Source organism: Cinclus cinclus, chromosome 8 (assembly GCF_963662255.1).
Source record: "Cinclus cinclus chromosome 8, bCinCin1.1, whole genome shotgun sequence".
Classification (NCBI taxonomy): Eukaryota; Metazoa; Chordata; class Aves; order Passeriformes; family Cinclidae; genus Cinclus; species Cinclus cinclus.
The window spans coordinates 7,403,005-7,429,424 of NC_085053.1; the positions used below are offsets into that span (position 1 = coordinate 7,403,005).

A 26,420-nucleotide genomic window follows, 5' to 3' on the forward strand; every position below is an offset into this window, starting at 1 on the left:
ACTAAATTAAAAGTCACCTGCATTTAGCACTGGTGACCTCCATGTGTGTTATCTTCCAGTGCTGGTGGGCCAGTACCTGCTGGAGGAAAGCAGAAGCAGCTCAAAGGCTGACCTGGGATGAAGGAGACCTCTAGGTTCTTCCACAACCCCCTCCCTGGGCTCTTGGCCAATGGCTTCATCTGTGCTCGTTCCTCTGCAAAAGCAGAAACTACCTCATCTGGCACCAAGACTTTCTGGAGCACCAAGGCTGTGTGACAGCATAGCAAAACAGGAGGAACTCACTCAGCTCTCACTGGAAATGACACTGATTATCTTGTGAAAGGTGCAGACACCCACAAAGGGTAAAAAAAAAAAAAAAAAAATCTAAAAAGCGAGGGAAGTTAACCAATTGCAAAAAACAACAGCCAGGCCAAGAGAACGGAAAAATATTAAGACAATTGAAAATACTCCAGGAAGTGCTGTTCTTCCAAATGTTTCAATTCCACAGGAAAAGTCAGCCAGCAACAAGCCAGACACAGTCCAGAGTTCTGCAATCCTGGGGCCAGGAGCAGAGCCCTTCACTGCCTACAGCAGCCCTCCCTCACCCACACTTGGTCTGGCAGCTCCAGCAGCACCAATGCACTTGCGGCCAGTCCCACCATGGAAAGGACACCCTCACCATGGTCCCTGCCCTGACTCTCCACTCACCTCCAGGGAAAGGATGTCCTGACCCTATCTGTACAAGGACAAACACCTGCTTCTGTCAAGGCAGAAGCAGCTCGTGGTGTCTGCCATCACACTAAGCGCTGCTAATCAAATCTCATATTTAAAGGCCAAAGCACAGGAGTGGGGAGGGCACCTCCTTCCTCACCCTGGCCTCATTAAGTGAGAAAGACTCCCTGTTTTTTCGCTGCAGTCAAGTCCCAACTCCATTAATTCATGTAAGATACAGGACTTTATGCTAGTGCCTTGAATCTTCTTTACCATCTATTAAAGTTGACCCTGCCTCTGAGACATCCAATCTTGTCTCTTACAGGCAAGAGCCCCTACTCTTGCCCTTTCTTAGACCAGCTCTTTGTTGTAGCATTTGGCCAAAACCCACTCCTCCTCCCCCCCACAGCTCTTCAATGCTCCCTTGTCTTCTGCAGCACTGACATGCACTCCATGTGTCAGCCTGGAAGGATACCAAAAGTATTCCCACAACAGCACTGTCTGAAAGAGGTTGCTGGCAAGGGGGAGTGTAGAAATTAGAAAAGGTTCTTACAAGGGCGAAGCAACAAAAAATGCAGAAAGCCAAGAAACAAGTTGCTGATTCAGCTCAAAATCAGAAGGTTCTGGGGAAGCATCAAGAAACTCCCCGATCCTTCAGCTGTTGTGCAACATGGCTGGGCTCTCACCAACACACGCCATTTCCATCCCACTGTTCCATGGCTGCAGGACAGGATGATTAACTGGGCTTGCAGACCCCCAGCACCCACCCTACTGAACTTACTGGGGCTACTGGTAGTGGTGGGAATGTCCCACAGCAACCACACACTGTGCTACACCGCCCAGCAAACGCAAAATAGCTCAAATCATTTTGAAATTAATTTAGGCTATTAAGAAACCTTCCCCACTGCATCACACCCCAAAAACAGAGTCCAAAGCAAACCAGCAGTGCTCTTTCACAGCCAGCAATTACTCAGGGCTCCCAGACTTCATTAACTGCCCTCCACAACACAACTGCTGCAGCCTGGGGAAAAGTCAAGCCTGACAATTTAGAAAACCAGCCATCATGACAGCTTGGGTGGGAAGACCTTCTCTAATACAGCAAAAAGCCACTCTGGCAGCAGCTAAAATTCATAGGCTCCTACTAAGGGAAAACAAGCTGTTTCAAGGAATTAATTAACAATGAAAGATGAGTGGAATCTGTTTCTCTTACCTGCCCCTGTACCTCCAGCCTTCTGCTTTTAGGAGGTAAATGCAAATTTTTGAGAGAACAGTCTTCCTTGAGCCCAAAGCAGTTTCCCCACTGAATTTCTGTGCTCAAACAGAGCTGAGATAGCAGCAGGGGATGGTGGGAGGGGAGTAGGATGCTAAGGCCAAAGGCTGATGACCAGCTGCCGAAGGTTAAGCAAAGAGTAGGGAAAAAAGAGGCAATGTTTAGTTTGAAAGAGGTTTTAAAGTTCAATCTGACAAAGGAGAGTTTGACCACCTATCCCACGCAAGTGCCACAGGCCCTCAGTTTCTGCCGACAGAAAGAAAAACCTCAAAACCCTTTGAGTTTGAATAAAAACTATATAAGCTATTTGTAGATCTAACTTCAGGTTCTCGTAGCTAAGCAAAATGTTTTCCCCATCTGTCCCAAGCCCTTTTACCCGTTCCCCAGAAAAGACACAAGCTGGGAAAAATTGCCCCACTTCACATTCTGCAGTTTCAAATACATCCCATCTTAAACACACTCACCTGGAATAGGCTCCCCAAGGAATGGTTACAGCCCCAAGACTGCCAGAGATCCAGGAGCATTTGGACAACACTTTCAGGCACAGGGTGGGATTGTTGGAATATCTGCGCAGGGCTAGGAGTTGGACTCTGTGATCCTGCTGGGTCCCTTCCAGTCCAGGATATTCTGTGATTCTGTGACCTTTCAGTTGCACGGATTAACAGCAGCTCTCCAAACTCCAGATTCACAAGGCATAGTAGTGAGCAGGACTGAACACCATTTCTGATCCAGGATGCAGCTGCTCTACAAATTCAGCAGCATTTCCCCCTGAATTTCAAATCCCAGGAGCAGGCTGGCTCAGCAGGTGCTGGAGCTGTCCTGTTCCTGGCCTCCAGTAAGAGGAACATTTTCCCTTAATGGAAAATGCAATTGCAAACTGATTTGGGTTAAGCAAAAGACTTGACTGTATCAGCATGGGACATAGTTAATTGGGATAGAGGTTGTGGAGATAAAGTGAAGGGTAATGTAAAAAAATTACCTCCATGAGAAAGGAAGGACTCATACTGTACCTTGTTACTTCAGGTGGCTGCTGGGTTAGTTTTTTGAGGTAACTGACATCCTCACAGATGTCAGGGTATTCAGAGTGATCAGGGATGCTTCACACCCAGGCAGACATCCAAGCACAGGTTTCCATTTACCCAGTGCTCAGAGGTAGTTTAAAGCAGGAAAACCAAAAGCAAACAACTATACACATCCCACAGAGCTCCCAAGGCATTTATTCTAGGGTAGCTTAGTAAATCTATCCTTTGAATGCAGTATGTAAATGGTAATTTATGGCTGGTTTAGCTCTAAGTAACAACCCAGTACTCGCATCTGAGCAGAGCTATGCCTAAGGAACCAACCACCCAAGATGACCAGTGTCTTAACACAAACTGTTAGATGCCTTGCTTGTTTTAATATAGGGGCTGAGTCTCTCCCACGTGTTTAGTCCTGGAGACAGGGAGTTGGATTTCACAGTCAAGAGGAAGGAGGCTACAGAAACAACTGAACACAGCTGGAAAGAAACAGTTCTTAAATGTACCTGATTGGTGAGGAACATAAACTGCTTTAATTTGTTTTGTGCTTTGGGTGTTCACTGTTGAGTGTCATGCTTATGCACAGGGAAAATGACTCTTGCACTCACAGAAGATGGGATCAAAGAATCTCATGAGCTAGCCTTTTCAAAATTCTTTCTCTCCTGCTATCCATATCCAAAGGGAAAATTCAGCAGGTACCATCCACTTGATCCTGGTCTCCCCTTTTCCACCTAAAGAAATCCAGCAAGTTTCCTCCAGTCTCTCTTGACGCACAGCACCCACCACTTCCTTCCAGAGGGATCTGACTCTCCATAGTGCTTCGGATCTTCCTTTTAAAAGTCAGCCACTGTAGGAATTCAGCTCTCTTTTTTCCCTTCTGAAGTGAGTCACTACATGAGGATCCTGAATCCTCAGACTAGTGGGAGAAAGGGTAAGGAAACCATCACCAACTGAAACTTAGTTTTCTGCTGGATTTCCCACTAAATAACAACAATTCCTTTATAGGAACTGAATGCTCCAACTCATCCAGCAATTAAGTGTGGAAGTGTGAGGGGCCCAATAATGAGCAGTGATGGGCTTCAGCCCAGCAAAACCCACTTTACCTTGATCTATGGTGCCCAGGCTCAAGAGTAAAGACAATAGTAATGAACATTATGCACAAACTCAAGGGGCAGAAGGCTGTGCTTGCCCTGGAGTAGGAGAAGGAACAGTTTTTCAGTAAAGCAGCAGCTTCATCCAGTTTCAGATTTATAGACAATGACTTATTAAAGACCACAAAAAGGTGTGAAAGGAGAAGACTAAAAACCACAAAGCAGACTGTGGAGCAAAACTTATTTTCACTTTAAGGCAAGTTCAAAACCAGGCTCATCATGAAACAAATGCTGCTCAGTCCTTGCTCTGAAGGGTCTTTTTTGTGGTTGTTTTTTTTTTTTTAAATATGTACACTCTGAGCAATTAACAAAACTGATTATTTTGAGTACCTTCTCTTGTTCACCTCTGGTGAACAAGTGAAGGAGCCACTTTGTTTATAGGTGAAGACAGAAGAGAGCAGACCAAACCCAGGAGCCATGTGGTTTCTCTGTTATTTGGCATCTCTTATGCTGCAGCCTGTCAGAGAACACACACCCCTGAGCTGGTGAAAATCCTACTCAGATGGTCTGGCAGTCTTAACACCTCGCGCAAAACTTACAAGAATGTACCTTCATCCCAGACAGAAAACAAGAGATATTTCCAAGTGTTCTTCATTAATTTATCACTTAATATAAATGCTAACAGAAAAGCAGGTAAGACATTGTAGACACTTCCATCTATTTACAAACCAAATAGTGAATCACTTTTCCACTTTTTTTTTTTTGTTCAATCTGCAATTCAAAGGACCTCAAAAATTCTCTGAGAGCAAGGTGAGGTTGAGTCAGCTTTAAGAGGGAGAAAAGCAAGGTGAAAAGGGAAGAAGAAATAGCATTTCAACATATGTTTTTTTTTCTATATAACTGCCATGCATGTATAGTAGGTCTCCACTTCCTTTTCTTTCACATAAAAGTGACACCATTGGCTCTATAGGTCTGAGAATTAAATAAAGGAGACCAATACTGATTTCCTAATCTCTGGATCCTCTTGCCTTTTGCTTCCTTCTATGCATTCCGTCCCACTTCAGCAGAGTACCTAGAAGGTTTTTCTTTCAAGTCTAGAAAGTATATTGTAGGAGTAAAGACACAGGGAGTTGGATATAGAGAACTTCTATTCCTTTTGTTATCTCAGTTTTCCCAAAAGGTAGCAAAGCAACTAAACCTGCCTGGAAGAGACACACCAATTCCCCATGTACCTCTGAACATCTCCCCCATGACCAGGCCTGTATGTACAAGACTTCATAATTCCCCTGAACTTGCAAAGAATTCAATTTATGGAATTCTTCTCATACACTCCACTTTATCTCTACTCCTATTGAGAATGTTTTGATAGTTACAAACAATAAATATCCACAATATCAACCCAGAGTAAGCCACTCCCATGAAGGATTGAGAATTTTTGTTTATGGGAAAGAGAATCAGGAAAGGAAGAAAACAGCAGAATGAGAAAAAAGGCAAGGAAAAACACAAGGAGAAAATGAATTGATATTTTGTTTAGCACTGATTCATGAGAACAACAGATGGAATTTCATTTATCTAGAATCCTAAATAAATTTAAGAAATAGTTCATAACCTGACTCAACAAATTTCATTGTCTCCTTTATTACCTAGACTATCCTTTATTTTTTGTTAAATATACCTCTGCAGGGCACAATCACATACAATCAATACGATTGGATAATTACATGAGCTCTATCCCAAGCATATATGCACCAATGTTAAAAAGTTATTTAAAAAAAACAAACCAAACAAACAACCCAAAAAATAAACTCCACCCAAAAAGGTGATAATGACTGCAGAATGTCTCGGGGAGACTTGTAAGGAACTAACAAGATCAAAGAAAATTAGACTTACAAAAAACCACAAAAAAAATCATATATCGAGAAATCCCACAACTGGAAGTAGACGATTTCAAAGAAGAAGTGGGTGCTGTCATACAGATCCCACAATTCTTCCTCCCTCCTCTCACACAAGTCTTGCTTCACCTCTTCCTCCCCACAGCAACAAATACAAGGTGGGGAAGAGCCTAACACGACGCTACCAGTTAGAGAAAATAGGAGAAAATAGGCAAGCTACAGAACAGTTGCTGACTTCAAGGACAGATCCTTTTAGCAAGGAAGCTGCTTACACAGCAAACGGAGGCTAAAGGGGGAATGGGAATTCCTTAAAATTAGGAAAAGCTCTAAAAGTGATTAGTTTTGCCTGTGTTGATCAGCTTCACTTACAAGCAGCTGCAGATCAACAGTACCAACTGTGAGCTGTGAAGCAGCTCGATGTGAATGAGATTGCTTCCTCTCAGGTTGCTTCATGCTTTTATTAAAGGCTGCTGCCAGATTTATTTTTAAAAAGCTACAAATAAAGAGATCTGTGCACACATCCAGTTGTGGGATCCGTCTGATATACAATCTGGTTTGGATGCCAAAGACTTGTGAATAGTGTCTGCCACAGAACTATTAAAATATTTTTAACATTAAGAAGAAGCAAATAATTTCTTGAGCATCAAGTACTCCACAATATTTTCTTTTTTTTTCTGCTTACAGATACATTTACCCCATATACATTTCACATGTAATTCCATCATCCATGTAATGCTTTTTATTTCCAGAGACTGCACTACTTGTTGCTTCTGTCTCTCCCAATACTGTGTTTTTCAAATTGAAGTGGAAAATTGAGCTTTCCTAAAACTTGCAGATCTTCCAAAACAGTTTTTTCCTGGCATATTAAAACATCCAACCAAAGCTGCCTTGCTGGATGAAGTTAGGTACCTAAACTCTCCCAACCGCTGAACGTATTGCAATTAGCACTAAAAATCATACACAAACTCACTGGAATTGCAAAGATTGCCTGAGAAAGATCAGTTAATTACTCATATTACTAAGCTACAGGCATCCAATTTTGATTATTATGGCCACATATTTTAAGCATCAAATGACTGTGATGTTCCTGATGCAGACAAATCCACATTGCAATGTACTCTTTGTATTTCAAAAAAAGCTGCAGCCTCTTTGCTTGCCACACTTCCCATGGCATAATATTACACTTGCCAATAGGAAATAAAATTATAAAGAAAATAAATGTTAAGTTTGTTCTCCTTTCTCTGCTAACCAAGGCTCTACTTGCATCACAAGAAGTGCTTCAAAGACTGTGACAACACTAAGCAGTTACATTCTTCTTCCTACAGAAGAATAAAGGCCACATGTTAACTGTAGAAGGACACTGTGCTGGGATAACCTTTCCCCCAATCCCTTTTTTATGTTGTATAACTAGAATTAGCTTAACTCTAGTCTCTGTCATCCCTTGACATTCCAACAGAAAATAATGCAGTTGGTAACAGTTGACTATGGAAATGAAAATTCCCAATGAAGTTTTTGACATTTTAAGAATCTATCTGAATTGAGAGCAAATTAATTTGTGTTACATAATAATCTGTATGCTAATTTACCACAAGAAACAACCACCCATCTCTTGGCACCATAGCTATACACAAAAGGTGGCTTAAAAGAGCTGCTTCATTTTCCTCAGAAATTCAGTTTATACTTACTCAAGCAAGGTGAATGTTTTTCCAGTTCATAACTCCATTACCATCTAGGTAACTCAAAAACTCTTGCTCTCTTTTTTCCCCCCAGGGGAATTGATTTATTATGATACAAGAAATTAAGTTGCTGACATGCGAACTTTTTTTTGGGTTGTTTTTAAATCAGCAACATCAGGAGGCAGGAATGGAAGGCTGTGTTTTGGAAAGCAAATGCTGACAAACCTTGAATATGAAGGTGCCCCCAGCAGCACTGCTCTGTGTTCATTTTGTCTATCCTAGAACCAAACACTTCTCCATACACAGACAAGCACAAAAACTTGCACACTGCACATGTTTGGGTCTTTTCTCCCATTTTTGAGCAGAGAAGGTGGCTGGCATTCCTGCTGTTGAGCCTATTGAACAATGGCATGGCATTTCTTGGACCATAAAAGCAGGTCTGAAAGAGCCAGTCCAGGAAAGAAACTTTATACTGGGGGTCTTTCAGATGACTGTCCTGTAAGTCTGCTTTGTTATAGTCCAAAAATTATAAATGGCAATAGAAATGAGGGTTTATGCTACTCAGAGGTTAAGAGATTTCTCTTTGAACCTAGAAACTTTAGCAACAAGGCCGTGAGAGTTTGAGCAGCTCAAGGAAAGGGAATGCCATCAGCTTTCTTTTATTATCCACAAAAGCCTCACTTCCGGCCCTTTCTAATACAAAATTTGCCCCACCTTACTCAGTCCATGCTGCCAAGAGACAATATGATCACAAGTTTGGTTCTTCCACATCTAATTTAATGCAATGCTAGTGTTTCACAATTCTTTTCCGCCCCAGTGGATTTAAACTCAATCACATTTGTAACACAGATTTATCTTTTACTGTAACTGAAGAAATTTTCAATCAGTATTTAATTTAGAAACACTTGAAAACAAGGCTTCTTGGATTATAACATTTTCCATGTTCCTTCTCCCTCTCTAAATGAGCCATTCAGTCAGCTGAGAGTGCATGGAAGACTGAAAACACATCACAACACCTCAGATACATCTCAGTACATTGCAAATTGTATGACTTAATGGAATGATTTCCCACAATTCAATGCATGGGCAAGGCTTGACAATCATTAACTTCTGGAAATTGTTATTAGGATAATACAGTCAACTCACAATACCCTACACAAATGTCTGACAATCAAAATGGCTACACCGGGGGGGGGCGGGGGGGGGGGAAGTGTAAGCACAAGTCTTTGGCTCTCCTTTAAAGAAAAACAGCAGTTTACCATGTTTATACAGATCCCCTGTTTGCCTACCAGTAGGGGCAATATCACATTTGTGCATCACTGAGTAATAACACCATTAGAAAAGGCAACTTCACAGAAGTTATTGGCTAAGCGAATTCATTTGAATGCTCTGTTTTGAGGCAGCAAGCTGTCACTGTTACACAATCAGGGAGGGTGGATGGGCAAGCCACAGGAGAAAGACTCAAAAAGGGGAGAGACGGCTCAGAAACAACTACACAGAGAAGAACTTGAGAAGAACAGGGATAAAAGTGCTGCTAGCTTGAAAGGTACTCTGACTTACAGAAAAAAAAAAGCCCTACCCTGAAATGGGACAGCATGCAAGAAAGGCAGAAGAAAAACTTTAAACATCTCCTATTAAGAAAAAAGAACTAGGTCACAGGACAGACAGATGAGATGTTGACAGGAGCAGGGAAATAGCACCACAGAATAAACAGACATCATCTACATACTGACTGAATCACTGACACGCTGAAGCTCAACCTACCACTTGAAGCTTCCTATTCTGAAGGTTTGTCCATGCTGTCCATCTGGCTGAAACCCAGGTATCGATGAGGGTTGAGTTGTCTTGTGCAGCAGAAAATTTAACCTACCTACCAAAGAATACAGCAGTGCCCTGACACCATGGTAACACTGCTTCCTCTTGCCCAATAGAAGGAACTAAACTACTTGGTAGCCAAGACAAATTTCACTGAGGTGGCCAGAATTCCTGTATGACTGGGACAATGATGGGCTACAGGAATGAGTGTAGCAAGACAGTCACTCCAGACATTTTCATGCTTGTTAGCTGTAAACATCAGTGCTGCCACTACATACAGAGCTATCTGTCCCTCACAGACTCCCAGTTTTCCCACAAAACCAGAACATTTTAGGTGCAGTTTCCAGAAAAAACTTAAAAGCATGCACTGCATTTTGCTGTTTGATATGTTTAATCAACTGAACTTCTGCAAAAAAAGCAGAAAAAGGGTAAGAGGAGGAGGGGATGAAACAAAGTTGAAAATCAATACTGCTAGTAGATATTAAACAAACTATTTAACAAGCCAAACTATAATTCTGGGCAAACAGGGCATTCACCTGGACACGTTGATCACAACAAGGACATTACGCACAAAGTACAGCATAGAGAGCTGGACGAAGGGGAAAAAAAAAACAAACAAACAAAAAAAAACCCAAAAAACCAAAAAAACCAAACCCAGTAAGGTCTTCCTTCTAATCCACAGATCTTGGAAGCATTCATCATATGTAGGCTAGCAATCTAAATAGTGCTTACTGAAGAATTCCAGGAGAAAGTGTGGAGAAAAGAATAATCCCTGATCTGGTGAGGGAACTAGAAAATAAAAGGTAAAGAGGTTTTTGCCCCTCTAGGATTTTCTTCCTAGTATTACAAATGAATCTGCAGTGTCCAACCTATCATAACAATCTTTGAAAACTAATTTCACATCCACAATTACTAGTCAAAAAAAGGCACATTCTGGGCTTGTCCTCCTAGATTAGAATACTGCACTAATTATCTTGGCTAAGATGAGCTCCCTGTGCTAATAAAAACACAGCAGGAAGGAGCAAACTAATAAAAATTAAGGAAGAGGCTGACCTGAGGGTGGTGCTCTGAACCGAAGGATGAGAGGGCCCAGGGCCTGTGTCAGGTGACTTGGGAGCAGGCAGCCAGGAAAGGACCTTCATCCTCCTCATGCCCAAAGCAGAGTAGGGAGGAACAGACCTGATGGGCTCCCAGCTGCATCACCCCAGTTCTGCTCAGCTCCAAGGGAGTGGCTGGAATGCTTGGCTTCAAGTAGGAGATACAGATCGATAGGGGCAAGGGGAGATGAAGCTGTTTCAGTGCAAAGTTGATTCTTTGCCAAAAGTTAAAAGAGGCATTAGAAAAAAGCAAGCTTCAAACTACTCCAGGCAATTAAGAGGCCAAAGTTTAACTAAGAGCGAAATAAACCCGTGTTAAGACACATGGAAAGTGTGGGGGGGTGTGGTGAAAAATGCTTTTATTTCCATTCAGTGCTTCTACCTCCCAGACATTTGATCACAACAGCTGCGCTCATGCGAAAAAATTCTTAAAACATACCCAATATATATACAGATATAACTATGTATATATGTATATATATATTTATATATAAATTTTTATTTAAATAAAAAAGAAAGCTCGAATCCCAAGCCAATATGTGTATCAAATCCTTGACCAGCCAGGTCTGTAGGGCATAATCAAATTCAATGTGAAATAGTATATAAATGCTGTGCCTTGACTGGGCAAATTAAATAATTGCTACTCAAAAGAGTCTTCTGTTTGGACTCTCCTACTGGTAGGCAATAGTGAGACTGTATTCCCTCCCGCCCCCCTTTTGCTTTATTTAACAGTATGATGAATGCAAAGCTTAGCCCAAGGTTGCTATAACCTCAGCAGGAGTTAAGGTTAAGGAAAAAAAAAACTAAAACCCAAGAAAATTTATTAACTCTTGCTTTACCCAACCAAAGCAATGCAGTAATTTATTACATAACCAGTGCTTTCCCACTTAGTAGTCGAACCCAGAAAGAAAAAATGAGGACAGGCCAAGAAGGCAGAGAGGGAGCAGCACTTGAAAAATCATTCTCAAGAGGTCTTCGTATCCAGGATCTTACCTCAGCATGTGCCAAAAAAGTAAAAAAAGTGCAGCAAGAACAAAACCTTTAATTTAAAAAAATAATCAACAGACACTTACAGCTTCTCTGACTTATGCCTACAAAGCATCCACTTAGAGAAGCATTAGATCTATCAAGCAAAATTTGCTTCTCAGTACATCTGGCAAGACCTGTGCTGCACCTCCAGTGGTTATTTTGGTGCAATTCTTCCCCCATGAAACAGGAATTCAGGGTGGATTCACTGCAGCCCTGACAAACTGCAGGTTGACACTCAGGGTCAGATTCTCACATACACAGATCTTAAACAATGCCAGTCTTTATAAAGGACCACACCTTTGCAAAGACTCTCATTTGCAGTGGGAGGAATTGCATTAAGCATGAAGTTTGCTGCATATCTTTTGACACTGCAATTCACAGCTACTCTCCAACCCTCATTCCTTGTTTACCCTTAAACCATACAAGGAAGCGGCCAAATTGTTTTAGTAAGGTATTATGGAATTATGCACTGGGTATGTAATAATACCAAAATAAAAGAAAAAACCTACTTCATTAAGATCATACAATTAATCAAACAGAGTATATATATATAATATCTTTTTTTTTTAAGCCCTGGGATTCAAGGCGTCCAAAGTTATTAAAATAAAGTTCATTCACAGAACAAAAACAAATTTAATTTGAATTGCTTGCAGATACTGCTAATTTTCATTTTTTTAATTAAAAAATGCGTTAATGTGAACTATGTGCAGGATTTGTTTCTAGTAGTTGTGTTTGTGCACATTGCCTCTGGACCTGCTGCTCTGCTACTGCTGCTGCTCCTGGGTTTCTCCAATCATCCCTGGAAAAAAACACAAGATGGAAGCTGCCGACACGCCAGCAGAAGGAACTCCAGGGTGTGCTGGCCTCGCTTCATGGAGCAGATGTGGGTGTCACTCCCGCTCGCTGGGAGTCATGGCCATCCCCTCCTCCCTCAGGGTCCTCTGACAGGCTGAGGGATGCCATATTGTTTGACAGGAGGCCAATGTTCTCTTGGGTCAAAGCTGATCCATTCGGAACATCACTGCTGAAGGGAAGTTGAGGAGAAAGGGGAAGTGGGTGAAAAGAAGCAATTCTGAGATTTTTCCTTTATTTTTAAGTGGACTTCAGTGTAAACATTACAGAATATTTAACTTACCTAATAACAATTTATCTCTCTTTTCCCCCCTAATTTTAAATATGTAAACAGTTGTTTTGATTTCATTACTTTCACAGCACCATATAGAAAATTAGTTCTTGCTCTGGAGGTGTCAATCTGATGGTGCAGCACAGAACTCCAGAACTGGTTATAAAAAGAAGGCACAGACTTCATCAGCAATAGTGTACTTATTCAGGAAATGCTCATTCGGAATAAATATTAATATTCCAAACTGCTCACTTGAAGTTTTGTAAACATCCAAGCTTCTCTGTTCAGTGCTAGCCTGAATACACATAAGATGCTTGTGGCCATTTGAAAATACTTGCTGTAGAGACTTACAGCATCCCCAGCCAACATCTTATTCCAACTGCCTATTAAATGTGAACTGAAATCAATCTCAGCATCTACACAGAGAAAAGTCCACTACTGACAACTGAAAGTGAACTGAGTTTCAAAGAGTGTGCCTTCCTAGACAACATCCACATCGCATACCTCAGGAGGATGGAATAACTTTCACATTTGAAACTAAAACAGCAGATAACTATTTCTTTTGTGGTGGCTGCATAACTCCTGCTTCTCCCTACTAACCATCCAATACTGACTAGATGGATTCCTCTCTGACAGACACTGCAAGTCTTCTGTTGCATTAATTTATATACAGTCTTATTCCACTCACCTTCTCCACAGCTAGAGAGCTCCTTAATTCATGCCTGCACTATAAAAACTTGATTTGTGTTCTCTTTGCCTAGGAGGTGCTTCCTCATTATAGGTGATGTGAGGCAAGGGTATTTATTCAACAGGAGAGTGGCCCTAGTCAGTCCTGTTACACAAAGACAAGTTGAAGGCCCGTATTACCTGAATGTCAGTGTAAGGTCCTCAGCTGGAACCTTGTTTTGTGGTTCCAATTGTCCATTTTCTGTCTGTTTAGTGGTACCCAGCTTGTTTTTCATATCCAGTGAAGACTGGCTCTCCTTCAAAGAAAGGACAGATGAAAAATTCTTTAAGAGTGTGTTGAAAGAATTGGAGACTTCATCCCCTAGGGACAATGAATAAGGCTTGTAAACTGTAGTCGCACAGTTTAACCCACAAAAGCCATGAGACAAAAACAGACTTTTAGATATGCTCATCCTCTCAGGACACAGTATTTCTCAAAAGGAAGGGATGATCCTCATAACAACAAGCAAAGGCCACAGACTGTAACAGCACATGAACTTATGAACACTAGCCTATACCTGCAGACAATATTCCCTATATTAAAGCACTTCATAGAACTCATGGCACAGAGACCTTGGAGACAATTTGGTTTCCATCAAATTCAACACCACACTTAGTTCAAATGGTGTTAAATCAACCACATTTTGAAGTGGCTACATTAAACTTCTTCATGAAGAAGAAGAAACTCCTCAGGAGGTGGTGAAGAATAGAGGTGAAGAGGAAGATGGATGACTCCAGCAGAGGGCATACAGTAGGGAGCCTTTCTGCCAGGGGGAAAGGGCTGCAGCCAGGTACAGGGCTCTCCACTGCATCTCTCTGCCTCCCACCCCCCCAGCACTCACCATGCTCAGCTCACGGGTTCTCTTCCCAATTTCCCTTTCCACCTGGTGTAGCTCCAAGCTCAGCTGTTCACTTGAGATCATCCCAGGCCACTTGGGAGGTGGGGGTGGGGGCTGTGGTTGGCCTGCCAGGGTAGTCGCCTCTCTCTGCAACAGCAGCCTGTTACTAACAGCCTAAATGCATAAAGCCAAGCACATACACAACTGAGCACACAACACACCAAGCACAGAGAGCTCCAAGGCCATAATTCCAGAGTATTGCTCGTTTACAAAACCAAGGCAGCCTCTCACCACACTTAATGTCCCAGTTGAAACCACTTCCAATGTAAGTTTCAACATGTTTCTAGTACACACGGACAAGTATTTTCATTTTTAAACAAGCAGCATTAAATACCTCTTGCTGTCATATATTTGCATGTGTTTTCTTCACATACCACTCCCTTCTCAAAACTAAGACTAAGCCCATGAACAAAACCACTACTCTCTTCTGAGCTCTAAGTTCAACAAAAGAGAACTGCAGATAAGCAAGTCTGCTGCTTTATTTACAGCAGCAGAATTTATCTAATTCTACAGCAGAGCCAGAATTATTATTACAACATCTTGAGAGAGGTAATTGTCAATATGTAGGTCTCTACTGAACCACATTAGGAAACAGAGGAACAGAGAAAGGAAAGTGACTACAGTCATTCACAAGTTGCAAGTTACTAAAAGTAGTAGCCATGCCAGCCATTCTAAAAATCTGCTAGCACTTGCAAACCAGTTCTCCAAGTGTGTGCTCTGCATTTAAATACATTATGTTGTACTCCACACAGCCCAACATCTGGCTGGCCTTCAAGCAGAAATGCTCATACAATGCAAAAGCAAAAGGATCTAGTTCTTCATGCTCTGGCTGAATTGATTGCTGCAACCTGGTAATAGGCAAGTCAGTGAAGACTCCTTGATACCAATATCTACATGCAATTTTAAACACAGAAGATAAACTGAAAGCTGTTCTTACTCAAAATAACTGACTAATTCTGCAAAATTCACATTATGGCAAAATCAAGGCTCAACATTCAACTCTGTAGGATTTAACACTGACGCAATCACAACGATGAGCAGGAGAAGGCCACTTACAGGTTTTGCAAGTTTCCAATACTCTTGTATTACAGCAAAGGCAGACATGCAAGATTGAAAACATTTTCTCCTCTCATTCCCAAATAAGAGCACAAGAACACAAGCTGTGTCCCAAGTAACTAACAAATGCATATTACTGCAACTACTGCTGTGACTTAACTGTGAGCTCTTAAACTAATCTGCAATAACCCTGCTCTGTAATATGTGTTCTTAGCTAACTACAGCTTCAGCAGAAGCTGCTATCCACTACTTACAGCAATTTCTTTTGGGAAAATGTTAACACAAATAGCTGCTGTGGCACCTAGAACAGTTTTCTGGTAAATATTTACTGATTTTTCTTAAGAGGAAAAAAATAACTAAAGCTTTCTAAAACTATTCATTCATTATGGCTTGACATTTCTCCTTCTGTCTCACAACATCAAAAGATTTCAGCTCATTAATTCTTTTATAAACACACACTCATCTTTCCTTATGCTACAACTAAGTTTCTTCTAAACAAGAAGCCATAAAATATTAAGCCTTAATTTTTAAAGCTAAATATATTTACTTTTTTGGCTCTTGTGGTCTGTGCCATTTAAGAAGAAACAGGTACAAACAAAGCCAAACATGTAACAGATTAAGCTAATGGCTTTCTGTACATAAAATCAAACATTTCCAACAGCATCAAAGTCAAGAACAGGCTCCTACACCACAAGTTTGCCTCTGAGTAGAGCTGAACCCAGGGGGAATGAGAACGACAGCAAACAAGACTGACCACAGACTGCAGATTCAAACATGGCGTTGATGTGCACATGGAGTGGGGGGAAGTTTCTGCTGCTAAACAGAAAGGCTGACACTTGCAGCACAGTCCTGATGCGTGACATCACAGGATTAAGTACTGCTACTGAATATCAGTACAAAGGTCAGCCCATGAAAAGCTTTTCCATACCACCCCCCAGTGCTGCTCCAAATGTGGGTACCAACCTCCAGACCCCGCATTTGTGTCTGCTGGCTGATCTGATGGTCAACTTGCTGCAGCTCCATGCGCAGCTGCTGCTCTCGTTCAGCTGAGGGCAACTGCTTCCCATGTCCAGCCACATCCGACATGGACAGTCTCTCCCTTTGGGATTGGAAAATAAGGCAATTTAAAAAAGAAAATCTTTACTCAACTGACACAGAAAAAAATAGATAAAAGAAGATTTAGAAAAAAAGTAGAGAAAAAAGAAAGCAATCCTACCTGTCATTGAAACGTCCCTGAGAAGGTATATTTTGATGAGGAGAATATGGAGAGCCTCCCCAGCCACTGTGGGTTTCGTAAGGACTGTAGTCTACCAGGGAACAGAAGAAAATCATGTTGCATTACTACAAAATCACCCCTTCAGTTGCTCAGCCAACACAGAACTAGACAGAGAAGAAGAAGAAGAAAGGCCAGCCCTCCAATTATGAGACGTTCAACATTTCTTCTGATTAAATGAACACAGAAATACTCTCTGTGACCAGTCTCACATGTCTAATACATGACTCTTCCTGTATGTCTAACAGTTTGCGACAGCCTTCCAGAGTCTGAGACGGCAAAGGACTTCGGATACTCAGGCAGATGAACAAACACAGAACAAAACTTACAGATGTGGTTATTTTTATTACTGAAGTTTGTAAAAGACTCAGGAGTTCATTGATAATTCCACATAGCCAGGTAACTAGAGTTTAAAGACTAAGTTTTCAGGGAAGTCAGAGTTCTACCTGTAATAAAGTCTAAAAAATTACTGCCTGAAAAAGCTAGAAGCAAGTCTGGGGGAATGCAATAAATATTTTCTTAAGGTTCTTCAGTGCACCTCAAGAAAGAGGCAATCTTTTGGAGTAAGACAGAAAGCCATATTATACACATGATTAGAAAATAAACGTGTTGGAAATGAACTACTCCTACTTTTTTGCTTTGCCTAACAGTACATGAGACAATGGCTACATTAAACTTGCAGGAGCAGCTACCCATAAAGCAGGACAGCAGCAGTACAGTACTTCATCAAAATGGTTTTGCATTATGCATTTGGGAAAAATGCTAAGCTTCTGGATTCTGCTGCTACAGACTTAAAATAAGCGTCATATCAGAGGGACTGGCAGAAAAAAGTAACTTCTTCCAAACAGCAACAACGTATCACAAATACACTGTGTATGCACAAACATGGAATCATTGAATATCCCAACACGTAAATTGAAGGCACACAGAAAGACCACAGAGTCCAACTCCTGGCCCTCCACAGACACCCCAACAATCCCATCCTGAGCCTGAGGCTATTGTCCAGTACTTCTGGAGCTCTGACAGTCCGGGGGCTGCGACCAACCCCTGTTCAGTGCCCCACTACCCTCTGAGGGAAGAACCTTTTCCTGACATCCAACCTAACCATCCCCTGATACAGCTCCAGTCCTTTCACTTGTCACTAGAAAGAAATCAGGGGATGCCCTTCTGCATCCCCTCAGGAAGAAGCTGTAGACTGCTGTGGGGTCTGCCCTCAGTCTCCTCTTGTCCAGATCAAGTGATCTCAGAAAGCTGTGGCAACCTTGTTCTGAATTCAGACTTCTCAGTATAACCTTACCTGAAGTTATTTTAAGTAGTATTAACACACCACAGCTGTATTTCTAAGACAAGACAGAAGTTCACAGGGTTTGTCTTTGACTTGTACCACACTGTAGCAGTAAAGAAAATAGCAACAGCCAGCAAAATCCAAGAGCACAGATCATACCTGAAATGATGGATTTGGTGGCAGCTCCCTGAACCGCCACGGCCTGCATGGGCCCAGAGTTCTGGTACATGGCTTTGGAAGTACGAGAGATGGCCCCAAATCTTGACACAGTTGGTCGGTCTCCAAATGGAATGAGGTCATCGTCCCCTGTCTCGGCCGCTCGTCGCTGCATGTCCAGTCGCTGCTCACGCACGGCTTTACTATCCACGTTCTGGGTAAGACATGGAAAAGGCACTCAAAAGCTCATTCAGAAAGTAACAGCATCACATTCCTTTCACAACAATTTGGTAAGTGCAGTCTCTCGTATTCTCTATTCCCTTCACTTTTCAACTAGTTTTCCTATTCTTCAGTTTCTAACTCCACTGTCAGAGGAGATGTCTCCTTCATGGCCTACCTTAAGATGACCATTACTTACACCACAGTGAAAAAGCTGCAAAATTAATTGTTATCAAATCCAGAAGAACAGAGCAACAGCAAATGGAAACTGAGACAGAGAAAGTCTAATGGGACGAGAAGAGGGAAAAAAACCTCCCCCTTATATAAACTCAAAGAAGAAATCAGTGGGCATCTCTGAGGAATATATATTCCTTCTAGAATCAAAAAGAAACTTCTCTGAAACCCACTGTTAAGAACTGTATCACCTAACAGCCTGCAGATGACTCAGAATAGGAACTGTTCAGTACTGCACTTACTTGGACATGCCTAGTATATATTTTCAGGCATTTTTCATTAAGCAGCAGTTTGGAACTGTTTGGAACATCCTGGTTTCTAACTGAGTTTCAGACTCAAACACTTTAATGGATCAGTATATGAAGAAAGTGTTCACTCTCTCCTCAGAGAGCTGAGTAAAATAGGAAAGCTATCTGTTGGCTACCAGAAAATGTAACATGGTAAGCATTGCCAAAATCCAGTTAAGATTTGCTAAAGAAGTAACACTGTATACATTAAAAAAGAGAGTAAGGTAAGTCGGGCCACTACACCAAGAGAATTGTCTAAAGGCTACAACCCTTGGTATAGTTCAATATTAAAATAAAACTCTGCAAGCTTTCAGTGGGGATAAGGATTGCTAGAAACAGTTAGCGTATCTGAGGTGGGAATAAAGGGGTGAAAATGGCAGTAACAACTAAGTTGGAAGCTAAACTCAAGAAATCTAATACTTAGAAACGGAAACCTTAGGGAAAATCTACTTTGGAATTCTGGAAAAAAAATACATTTTAAACTCAAGGCCGTAGGATGCTAGTATCAATTTTAATATACTTCTATTTACTCAGTAAAGCTGCATGTCATCATCAGAATATGGAGCATTATACCCTCTCAGATGATACTATTCCTGTCCTTCAAAAAAAGGACTTTTATGAATGATTAAAAAAACATACTGAATAATTAAGATTAAAAAAAAATACTGAATAATTAATTCAGTAAATGTCTCCTGATAGTTTTTTCCTGTGAGGAGACAAAGAGTGAAAAGCAGCACAGATCCCATTTTGCTCATCTGAAAATTAGCTCTGGGGCAGAAGAGTACCTTGTTTAGCCTTGAAAAAGAAGGTTACATCTCCAGAACCTTATTACTTCTCTTAACTGAGCTGCAGTTTTTTTTACACGGTTTTCTAGCAGCAGGGTTGAAAGCCAAGAGCTGTTTATCATTCCTGGATGCTGCCACTTGGCCAGCAATAAGCTGATTTCAAGTAATCTCAGTACTTCCTCAGGTCAAACATGGCAGCATAGTAATTCCAGGCAACCACATACTGTGTAGGACTGAGAGCAAGAGGACAGGCAAAAAGGCCAAAGCTGCAGATGAAATGTTCAGATTTTTGCTTTTTTTCCAGGAGAAAGCCTCCTTTTTGGGTCCATTCCTAACAGTGGTTTCAAGGCTTTAAGAGGAAAGCAATTCAGCAGACAGAAAAAATACAAGCTTAATTCCCATGGGGCAGAGGGAAAAAGACGAGCCTTTTTGAGGAGAAGCTGATCTAGCAAAAATAGAGCAGCACAAAACAAGACCATAGTCCACCTCCCAGAGTTCAGTGAAGAGCTGACTAAGTGCAGCGTAGAGCTAGAAATTGCCTTCAAGAAGAAGCAGCCTAGTACAATGTTTTAACTGTGCTTTTCTCAAAAACTTCATGCAAGTTTTGGGTACTCTTGTGGCCAAAATTCACAGTTCTTCAAGTAAAACTAGTAACACCCTTAAAAGCAATGAAAAGCACCTTAAAAGGAATGAATTGCCTTAAGTTCAGTTGCAGCATCTTCCTCTGACAGAAAGAAGTACAGGGAGCAACACATGGACATGCTTAATCAACAAGCTGCCAGGACAGAATAATTTCTACATTTCACTTAAGTGAAAAGAATAATCCTCGCAAAATACTCTTGCAATCCATGGCTTCAGAGCAGAGTTGTTATTCTGCATCTATATGCAGAATTTTGTACCAGCTAAACAAGGGTAGGATTGTTCATAACCTTGAAAACAAAGTGCTTTACACACCTGCAAATGCTTTCTGAGACTGCAATGCACTTCTGAGCTTAAATAAAAGCACTGCCATCATTGTGGAGAGCAAATGAAAGTCCTTCCCAACCCACAGAAATATCCACTCTTCTTCTGTTTTCCCCTTATCCCTGCATACCGCCATCTCCACACTCCTTGCTGCCACAACATCTTTGGGTTTTGCATCTTTGGTTCCAATGTAGGAGCCGATGGTGTCACAGGACCAGGGAGAGTACTGGCTGTAGTCATTTCCTTTGTATTTCCCAGCTACCTTCAGGTCTTCATCCAAATACTGTACAAAAACAAAAATCTGGTTCTGTAAGTGAAGGGAAGAAGCAGTTTCACAGCCATCCCTGTTCATTTCAACAGTAGTGAACTTGAGAAACATCACCAGGATTATTTTTTATCAGATATATCACCCTCTGGAATTGGGCCAGAGAATACATGAAATGCATGAAATTCTGAGCCCCTGGCTACAGTCCCAGTGCTGACTGTTCACTTGGCCAGTTTGAAGGTGGTATTTTGACACTGGTTAAAAAAATAAATCTCTATCAAGCTGTTACTTTATTCTAAATATGTCAGGAGCAAAGTCTAATAACTGTGAAGAGCTATTATTTCAATTAGTAATGGCTCAAAATTAATTTTCTTGGTTGCACTGAAAGCAGAGAGCTTAGGACCAGTGGCAGATCAACAGCCAGCTGACATACTGGAGACTATACTACAAGGGCTTCCCCTCCGGGCACAAAATCTGCTTTCCCCTACACTTGTCAGTGCTGCACTGTTCTGATTTCCTTGTTGTCTACATCTATCAGCACACAGGTGCCCAAGTGTTTTCTATACACGCCAGCACCTCATGTTTTTGACAAAATATGCTTACCTCCTCTGAGTGAAAAGGATGAGGCAAGGTTGGTGATGGTGCAAAAGGAGGTGGAGAAATCACCTTCCTCTCTTCCAGCTGGGCCATGATCTCTTTCCTTCTTCGGTGAAGTTCATCCAGGCTGGGATGAGGCTGAAATGAAAACAGGAAAATGTTTCAGAGCTCCTGAAGCATTAATGTATAAAATGAATAATTTTCTAAGTGTTGTTTACCCGAACAAAGTAAGGCAGCTATATAGTGCAAGGAGAGCAAAATACAGAGGACAGACAGAACCATTAAAGTAACAAGTAATGGTCACTTGATTAAAGTCTGCCTGTTAACTTTCATATAGGACATACATGCTCCTACACTGGCCAGTGTTAGGTCAAGACACCCCACAAACAGGCAATGTGTTACAACCTGGCAAAGTTCCCATTGGGACACGTTCAGCACGGTGAGTTTCCATTACAGTCATACAGCGTAAATTGATAAAACTCTACAGGTCACTAATCACATTTATTATTCACTTTGCAATAGAATTAAACACAAGCACAGCACAAACTGATAAATTATGTTATCAGTTATGATATGTTAAAAACACTTCCTGTACTCAGCAATAAGATTCAGAGCCTTTAATCTGAATGACCCAAGTCCAACAATTCTACAGAACTCAATTCCAGCTGGTGAGTTATCAAAAACAAATTTGTAAACTTACAACAGGAAGACCCTCCAGTTCGCTATCTAACTAGAAAAAAATTCAGAAGAGCAGTATTTTTAATTCTTTTATCAAAGTGACTATGTTTAACGTTTATTACTTAGTTACAAAGTTGGTCAGTCACAGATGGGCAGTACAAGAATGCACATGTGACCATTTCCACACACTGAATTTACTCTGCACTAGAGTAGGCCTCTCCAGCCTCATCGTTGCTGGAGAAGTCTGAGACTTACGAGATTTCCAAAGTGAATTACAACGCTATTCTACTTTGAGCACTAAAGCAGCCTACTTTTACATATTAACATCGTTAGAACCGCAGACTTGACCAGTAACGAAATTACCTTCCAGTTTTTGATCCGCCTCCTAAAGTTCAGACTTTCGTGAGGGCCACCCCCTTAGCACAAAAATATTCAATTCCTCAAGCAGTTTATAGTTTCTCTCAATACAACTACAAAAAACACAGTACAGAACCCATACCCTGTGGCACGAAGGTCTGATCTGACCGAGATGCGGAGCCACCGGGCAATAAGCCTCCGTTTGCTGGTATCTGTCTCTGGACTCGGGCACGTAGAGGGGCACGGCCGCCTGCGGGATGTCGATGGGCACCGGGCTGCCCCGCACCACGTCGTCCCTCTGGTAGGGCTGCACGGGGGGGTACACGCGGCGGCTGTCGTAGTGCGGTGGGTACACGGGCTGAGCCAGGGTCGGGTACCCCTGCGGCTGTGGGTACTGCGGGCTCACCACACGCTCCGGCAGGTACGGCCCGTAGTGCTCCAGGTACGGTGCGCCCGGCTCAGGGGCTGACGGAGGAGGTCGGACGAAGCGAGACATGGACTGAGTGGGGTAGTACACTCCTGAAGCGAGGCAAGGGGGGGAAAAAAAAAAAACACACGATACAGAAAGAGATTACCACAAAAACTGACCACGGAAAACCCCGAAGAAACAAAAGTTGATCCAAAGCTCGAGTGACATAGTGTAATTCCCTAAGATACCAGCACGGTGTCAATGTTACAGTAGCTGATGAAGGGCTGGTGAGACTGAGCCCACCACATGCCCCCCAAGTCCTGCCAGCACACCGAATAGAAATAAATCACCAGAATGTCTCTGCAGATTGCTACAAATGCTTTCAGCTAGGTAAGCCCTAAAATGTAAACTGAAGATTGGTCTGTACATCTTCATCCATGCAATAAATTCAATTTATCTCAACATATCAGAGCCACTGGCTGGGTAAAGGAACTTGAATTATTAGGATTTGAAGTTATCTAGAGATTTGCTTCTATGTCTTGAACAGAGACACACATTTCAGAACTGTAAATCACCAAAGACTTGTAATATCACATTGCCTGGTTACTTGGAGATTCTATTATTCTGTTATTCTATTATTCTATTATTCTACCTGGGATCTCTGGATAATTTAAAAATAAGCATGAATATCTGCATCACATCAAATTTTGTGGACAACTCAGACATTCACTGGCACATAATGAACAAATTTAAGTAGTTTGTTTTTCTTCCAAATGCTCTGCAACTCTCTCAGAACTGGCATCCCCCATTGCACCTTTCCTTTCTACAGCTTTTTCTGCTTTTAACTTCCTATGGCCTTTCATTGCTTATTTTTCCTTCATATTAACTTCAGTTTCTCATTTCTCTCTGCAACCTCACAATGCCTAAGAAACATTCTCTGTTTTCATACAGATAGCCATATCTTCTCTTTTTAATCCCCTTCAATATTATATTTCTCCACATGCTCTCTTCTAAGTTTTTCCTATTAGCTCCTTTTTTATGATGTTTTGTTTCTTTTGTGAACACCCTTCCCTAATTTAATTTATCTCTAGTCATCACACACACTTTATTTACATTTTCCCTGAGCCAAACTGAATTAAGGTTTACCATACTAGCTCCCTCACCCAGCCCAATTAGGAAGAACTGAAGACAGAAGAACTTGAAACACTTGGATAGATACAAGTATTATTTCCACTTGCATTGAAGTCCTTAGTCAAGACAAAATCCTGCCAATTTCCATTTTATTAAGAAGTCACCATGTCATTGCATTTCATCCATGTCATTTTTAAGTAAATTCCAACTAAAGGGCTTAAAAACCAGAGTAAGAAGAAAGGCATGAGGATGAAAGATTTTGGTGTCAATCTTACCTTGCTGGTAGGGTGCTGGCTCAAACGATGGGGCAGCTCCTCTGGGGTCTTGATAAAACATATCTGCTTGTTGTGCATTGTACAGCTGAGACCCTCGTGGTACCATCTGCAACTGCTTGGTGACAGACACTGAGGGCAGATCTGCTGGCACCCGAGCAGGCACAGGATGAGGATTCACGGGCAAGGCAGAAATAGAGCTCTTGGGAACAGATTCCAGCCTAAAAAAGTGGAAAGATGTCACTGCTCATTAAGGCCTGGTACTGTAGCACACTGTACTCTAATTACTGTTATTTATCTACACTCTACTTTCTGAAGGCTTCTATCACCTTCTCCAATTAAAATACAAGCAAACACGGAATTAACACAGTTAGCTTTAGCTTTCTAGTCTACTATATAATCACAAAAAAAAAACCCCAACCACAACCCCCAGTCCTGTTTACTTTTTAAAGAACTAGTTTCATTTGTTTCTACTCCACATTTATACACGCAGCAACTTGAATAACAGGTAGGAAGACACGTACAAGTCAGGAGGGGATCCAGGGGCACTGCTACTCAGATGGTCCATCTTCCCTGGCTTCAGGGCAGTTTCATAACCAGAGTCAGTCCCTCGAGAAATCAGTTGTGTCACTGTGCTGCCTGTTGACACAATTCCATTTGGCAGAGCAGAAGTTTTCCTACTGGGCAAGTCCACTCCCCCTTCCTCTGAGAGGATAGCTCCTGAAGGCAGGCCCACCTCATTGAGTTGGCCCAGGGAGGCACTAAGGGGTCTTCTGGGAACGAGACGCTTGTTCATTTTACGGAATCTTCAAAAGGAAGATCACATATCAAAAATTGAAACAAAAAAAATAGTAAAAGGAGCTGTATTCTCAAGATTTTTTCAAACATGGATTCTACTGAAAGCTTCCTTTTATTCAAGTTCCCAAGAGGCTTATGAGAATACCTCTTTGAACACAACTTCCCTGACAGCTGATCTAGCTGATTAACAGGAGTTTCAGTCAGAACAAGGATGGACTTTTAATGACAGGTACATCAAGAATTCACAGGTAAACTTCACACAGCAAATTTACAAGTCTTACTTTCTTAACACTTATGCATCTCAAGAGAAGAAAACTAAAACCAGGCATCACATAAAGTACCATTATCACATAAAATACAGTAATACAAGCTTCAGATTAAGAATCACAGACTGTTCAAGCCTGTTTTATTCAGATAAGAAACTAATAGCAGAAAATTTAGTTGAAAAAAATATGAAGTTATACCCTTTTGCTCCATTTGTCCAATAATAAGCCAAGTGTTTACTACCATGTGATATATTTTAAAGCACAGTTCAAGATTTACATTACTATATCAATATGCAGGATGCACTATTTCTGTTGTTTGATAAAGTGATAAAAACCATGAACACACAGCAATTCTAAAAATCTAACTGCTTCTGACTAAAGCCTGAACAAATACAGGCATTCAGCCAAAGTTCCACAGAAACCAGTAGGCCAGTGGTAATGGAGAACAAATTCCAGAGTTGAAAGTCCTCCACTACATACCCTGCCATTAGTTCAGATCTCAGAATGAAAGGTGAGAGCATATTTGCAGACCTGAGTGTTCTCACTGAACAACAGGCTACTTCTTCAGCAGGGTTGAAGCCAACACCTGCACATCATAAATAACATTCAGAGTGAGATGGGAACCCAGACTAGGAAGGTACACAAATTACTGCAGAAAAAGGTGGCAGTTATTACTCAGTCTTTAGATAAACTTTGTAGTTGCCCAGAAGCATTAACAGCAACACAACAGAAGTAAAAAGGGGTTTTATTGTTGGGGCTGTTTTGTTTTTTAGATGTTGTTGCAGTCTCCATATATGCAGGACACAAATAAATTTTAAAAAGTTCAGTGCTTGCCTATGCACACAGGGTGTCTTTGTTTCTTGTCAAGAGGGGAATGAGCTGCTGTTTAAGCAAGTTTAGATTATAATACGCTATCTAAAGCATTATCACACATTTCCCCTTAACATTCCTCCAAACTTAGAGCTATGAAGAGAGATACAGGAGTCACACAGCAACAGCAATGCATATTATTCACACTAAGCATTTTTAAAAGGAGGAGCACTAACACAACAGCTACTTAAAGGA

The 26,420-nt window shown here is 41.4% G+C and overlaps 1 protein-coding gene across 3 annotated transcripts in view; it reads right to left on the reverse strand.

Annotated features, from left to right (window-relative positions):
* The window catches only part of RC3H1 (ring finger and CCCH-type domains 1), a 72,575-nt gene that overhangs the window by 5,585 nt on the left and 40,570 nt on the right, over positions 1 to 26,420 (reverse strand). The window contains exons 10-20 of one of the 3 annotated variants that reach the window (XM_062497768.1): positions 24,816 to 25,097; positions 24,295 to 24,512; positions 22,622 to 22,998; positions 21,451 to 21,582; positions 20,713 to 20,865; positions 18,098 to 18,308; positions 16,597 to 16,687; positions 16,344 to 16,479; positions 14,268 to 14,411; positions 13,567 to 13,682; positions 10,890 to 12,597 (exon numbers count right to left, since the gene is read on the reverse strand). In XM_062497768.1, coding sequence (XP_062353752.1) covers positions 12,447 to 12,597; positions 13,567 to 13,682; positions 14,268 to 14,411; positions 16,344 to 16,479; positions 16,597 to 16,687; positions 18,098 to 18,308; positions 20,713 to 20,865; positions 21,451 to 21,582; positions 22,622 to 22,998; positions 24,295 to 24,512; positions 24,816 to 25,097 — 2,011 coding nt within the window. In that variant the 3' untranslated portion in view covers positions 10,890 to 12,446. Of the gene's footprint in view, positions 1 to 10,889; positions 12,601 to 13,566; positions 13,683 to 14,267; positions 14,439 to 16,343; positions 16,480 to 16,596; positions 16,688 to 18,097; positions 18,309 to 20,712; positions 20,884 to 21,450; positions 21,583 to 22,621; positions 22,999 to 24,294; positions 24,513 to 24,815; positions 25,098 to 26,420 lie in introns of those variants that run through there. The other 2 variants (XM_062497767.1, XM_062497766.1) reach the window with 2 other exon arrangements.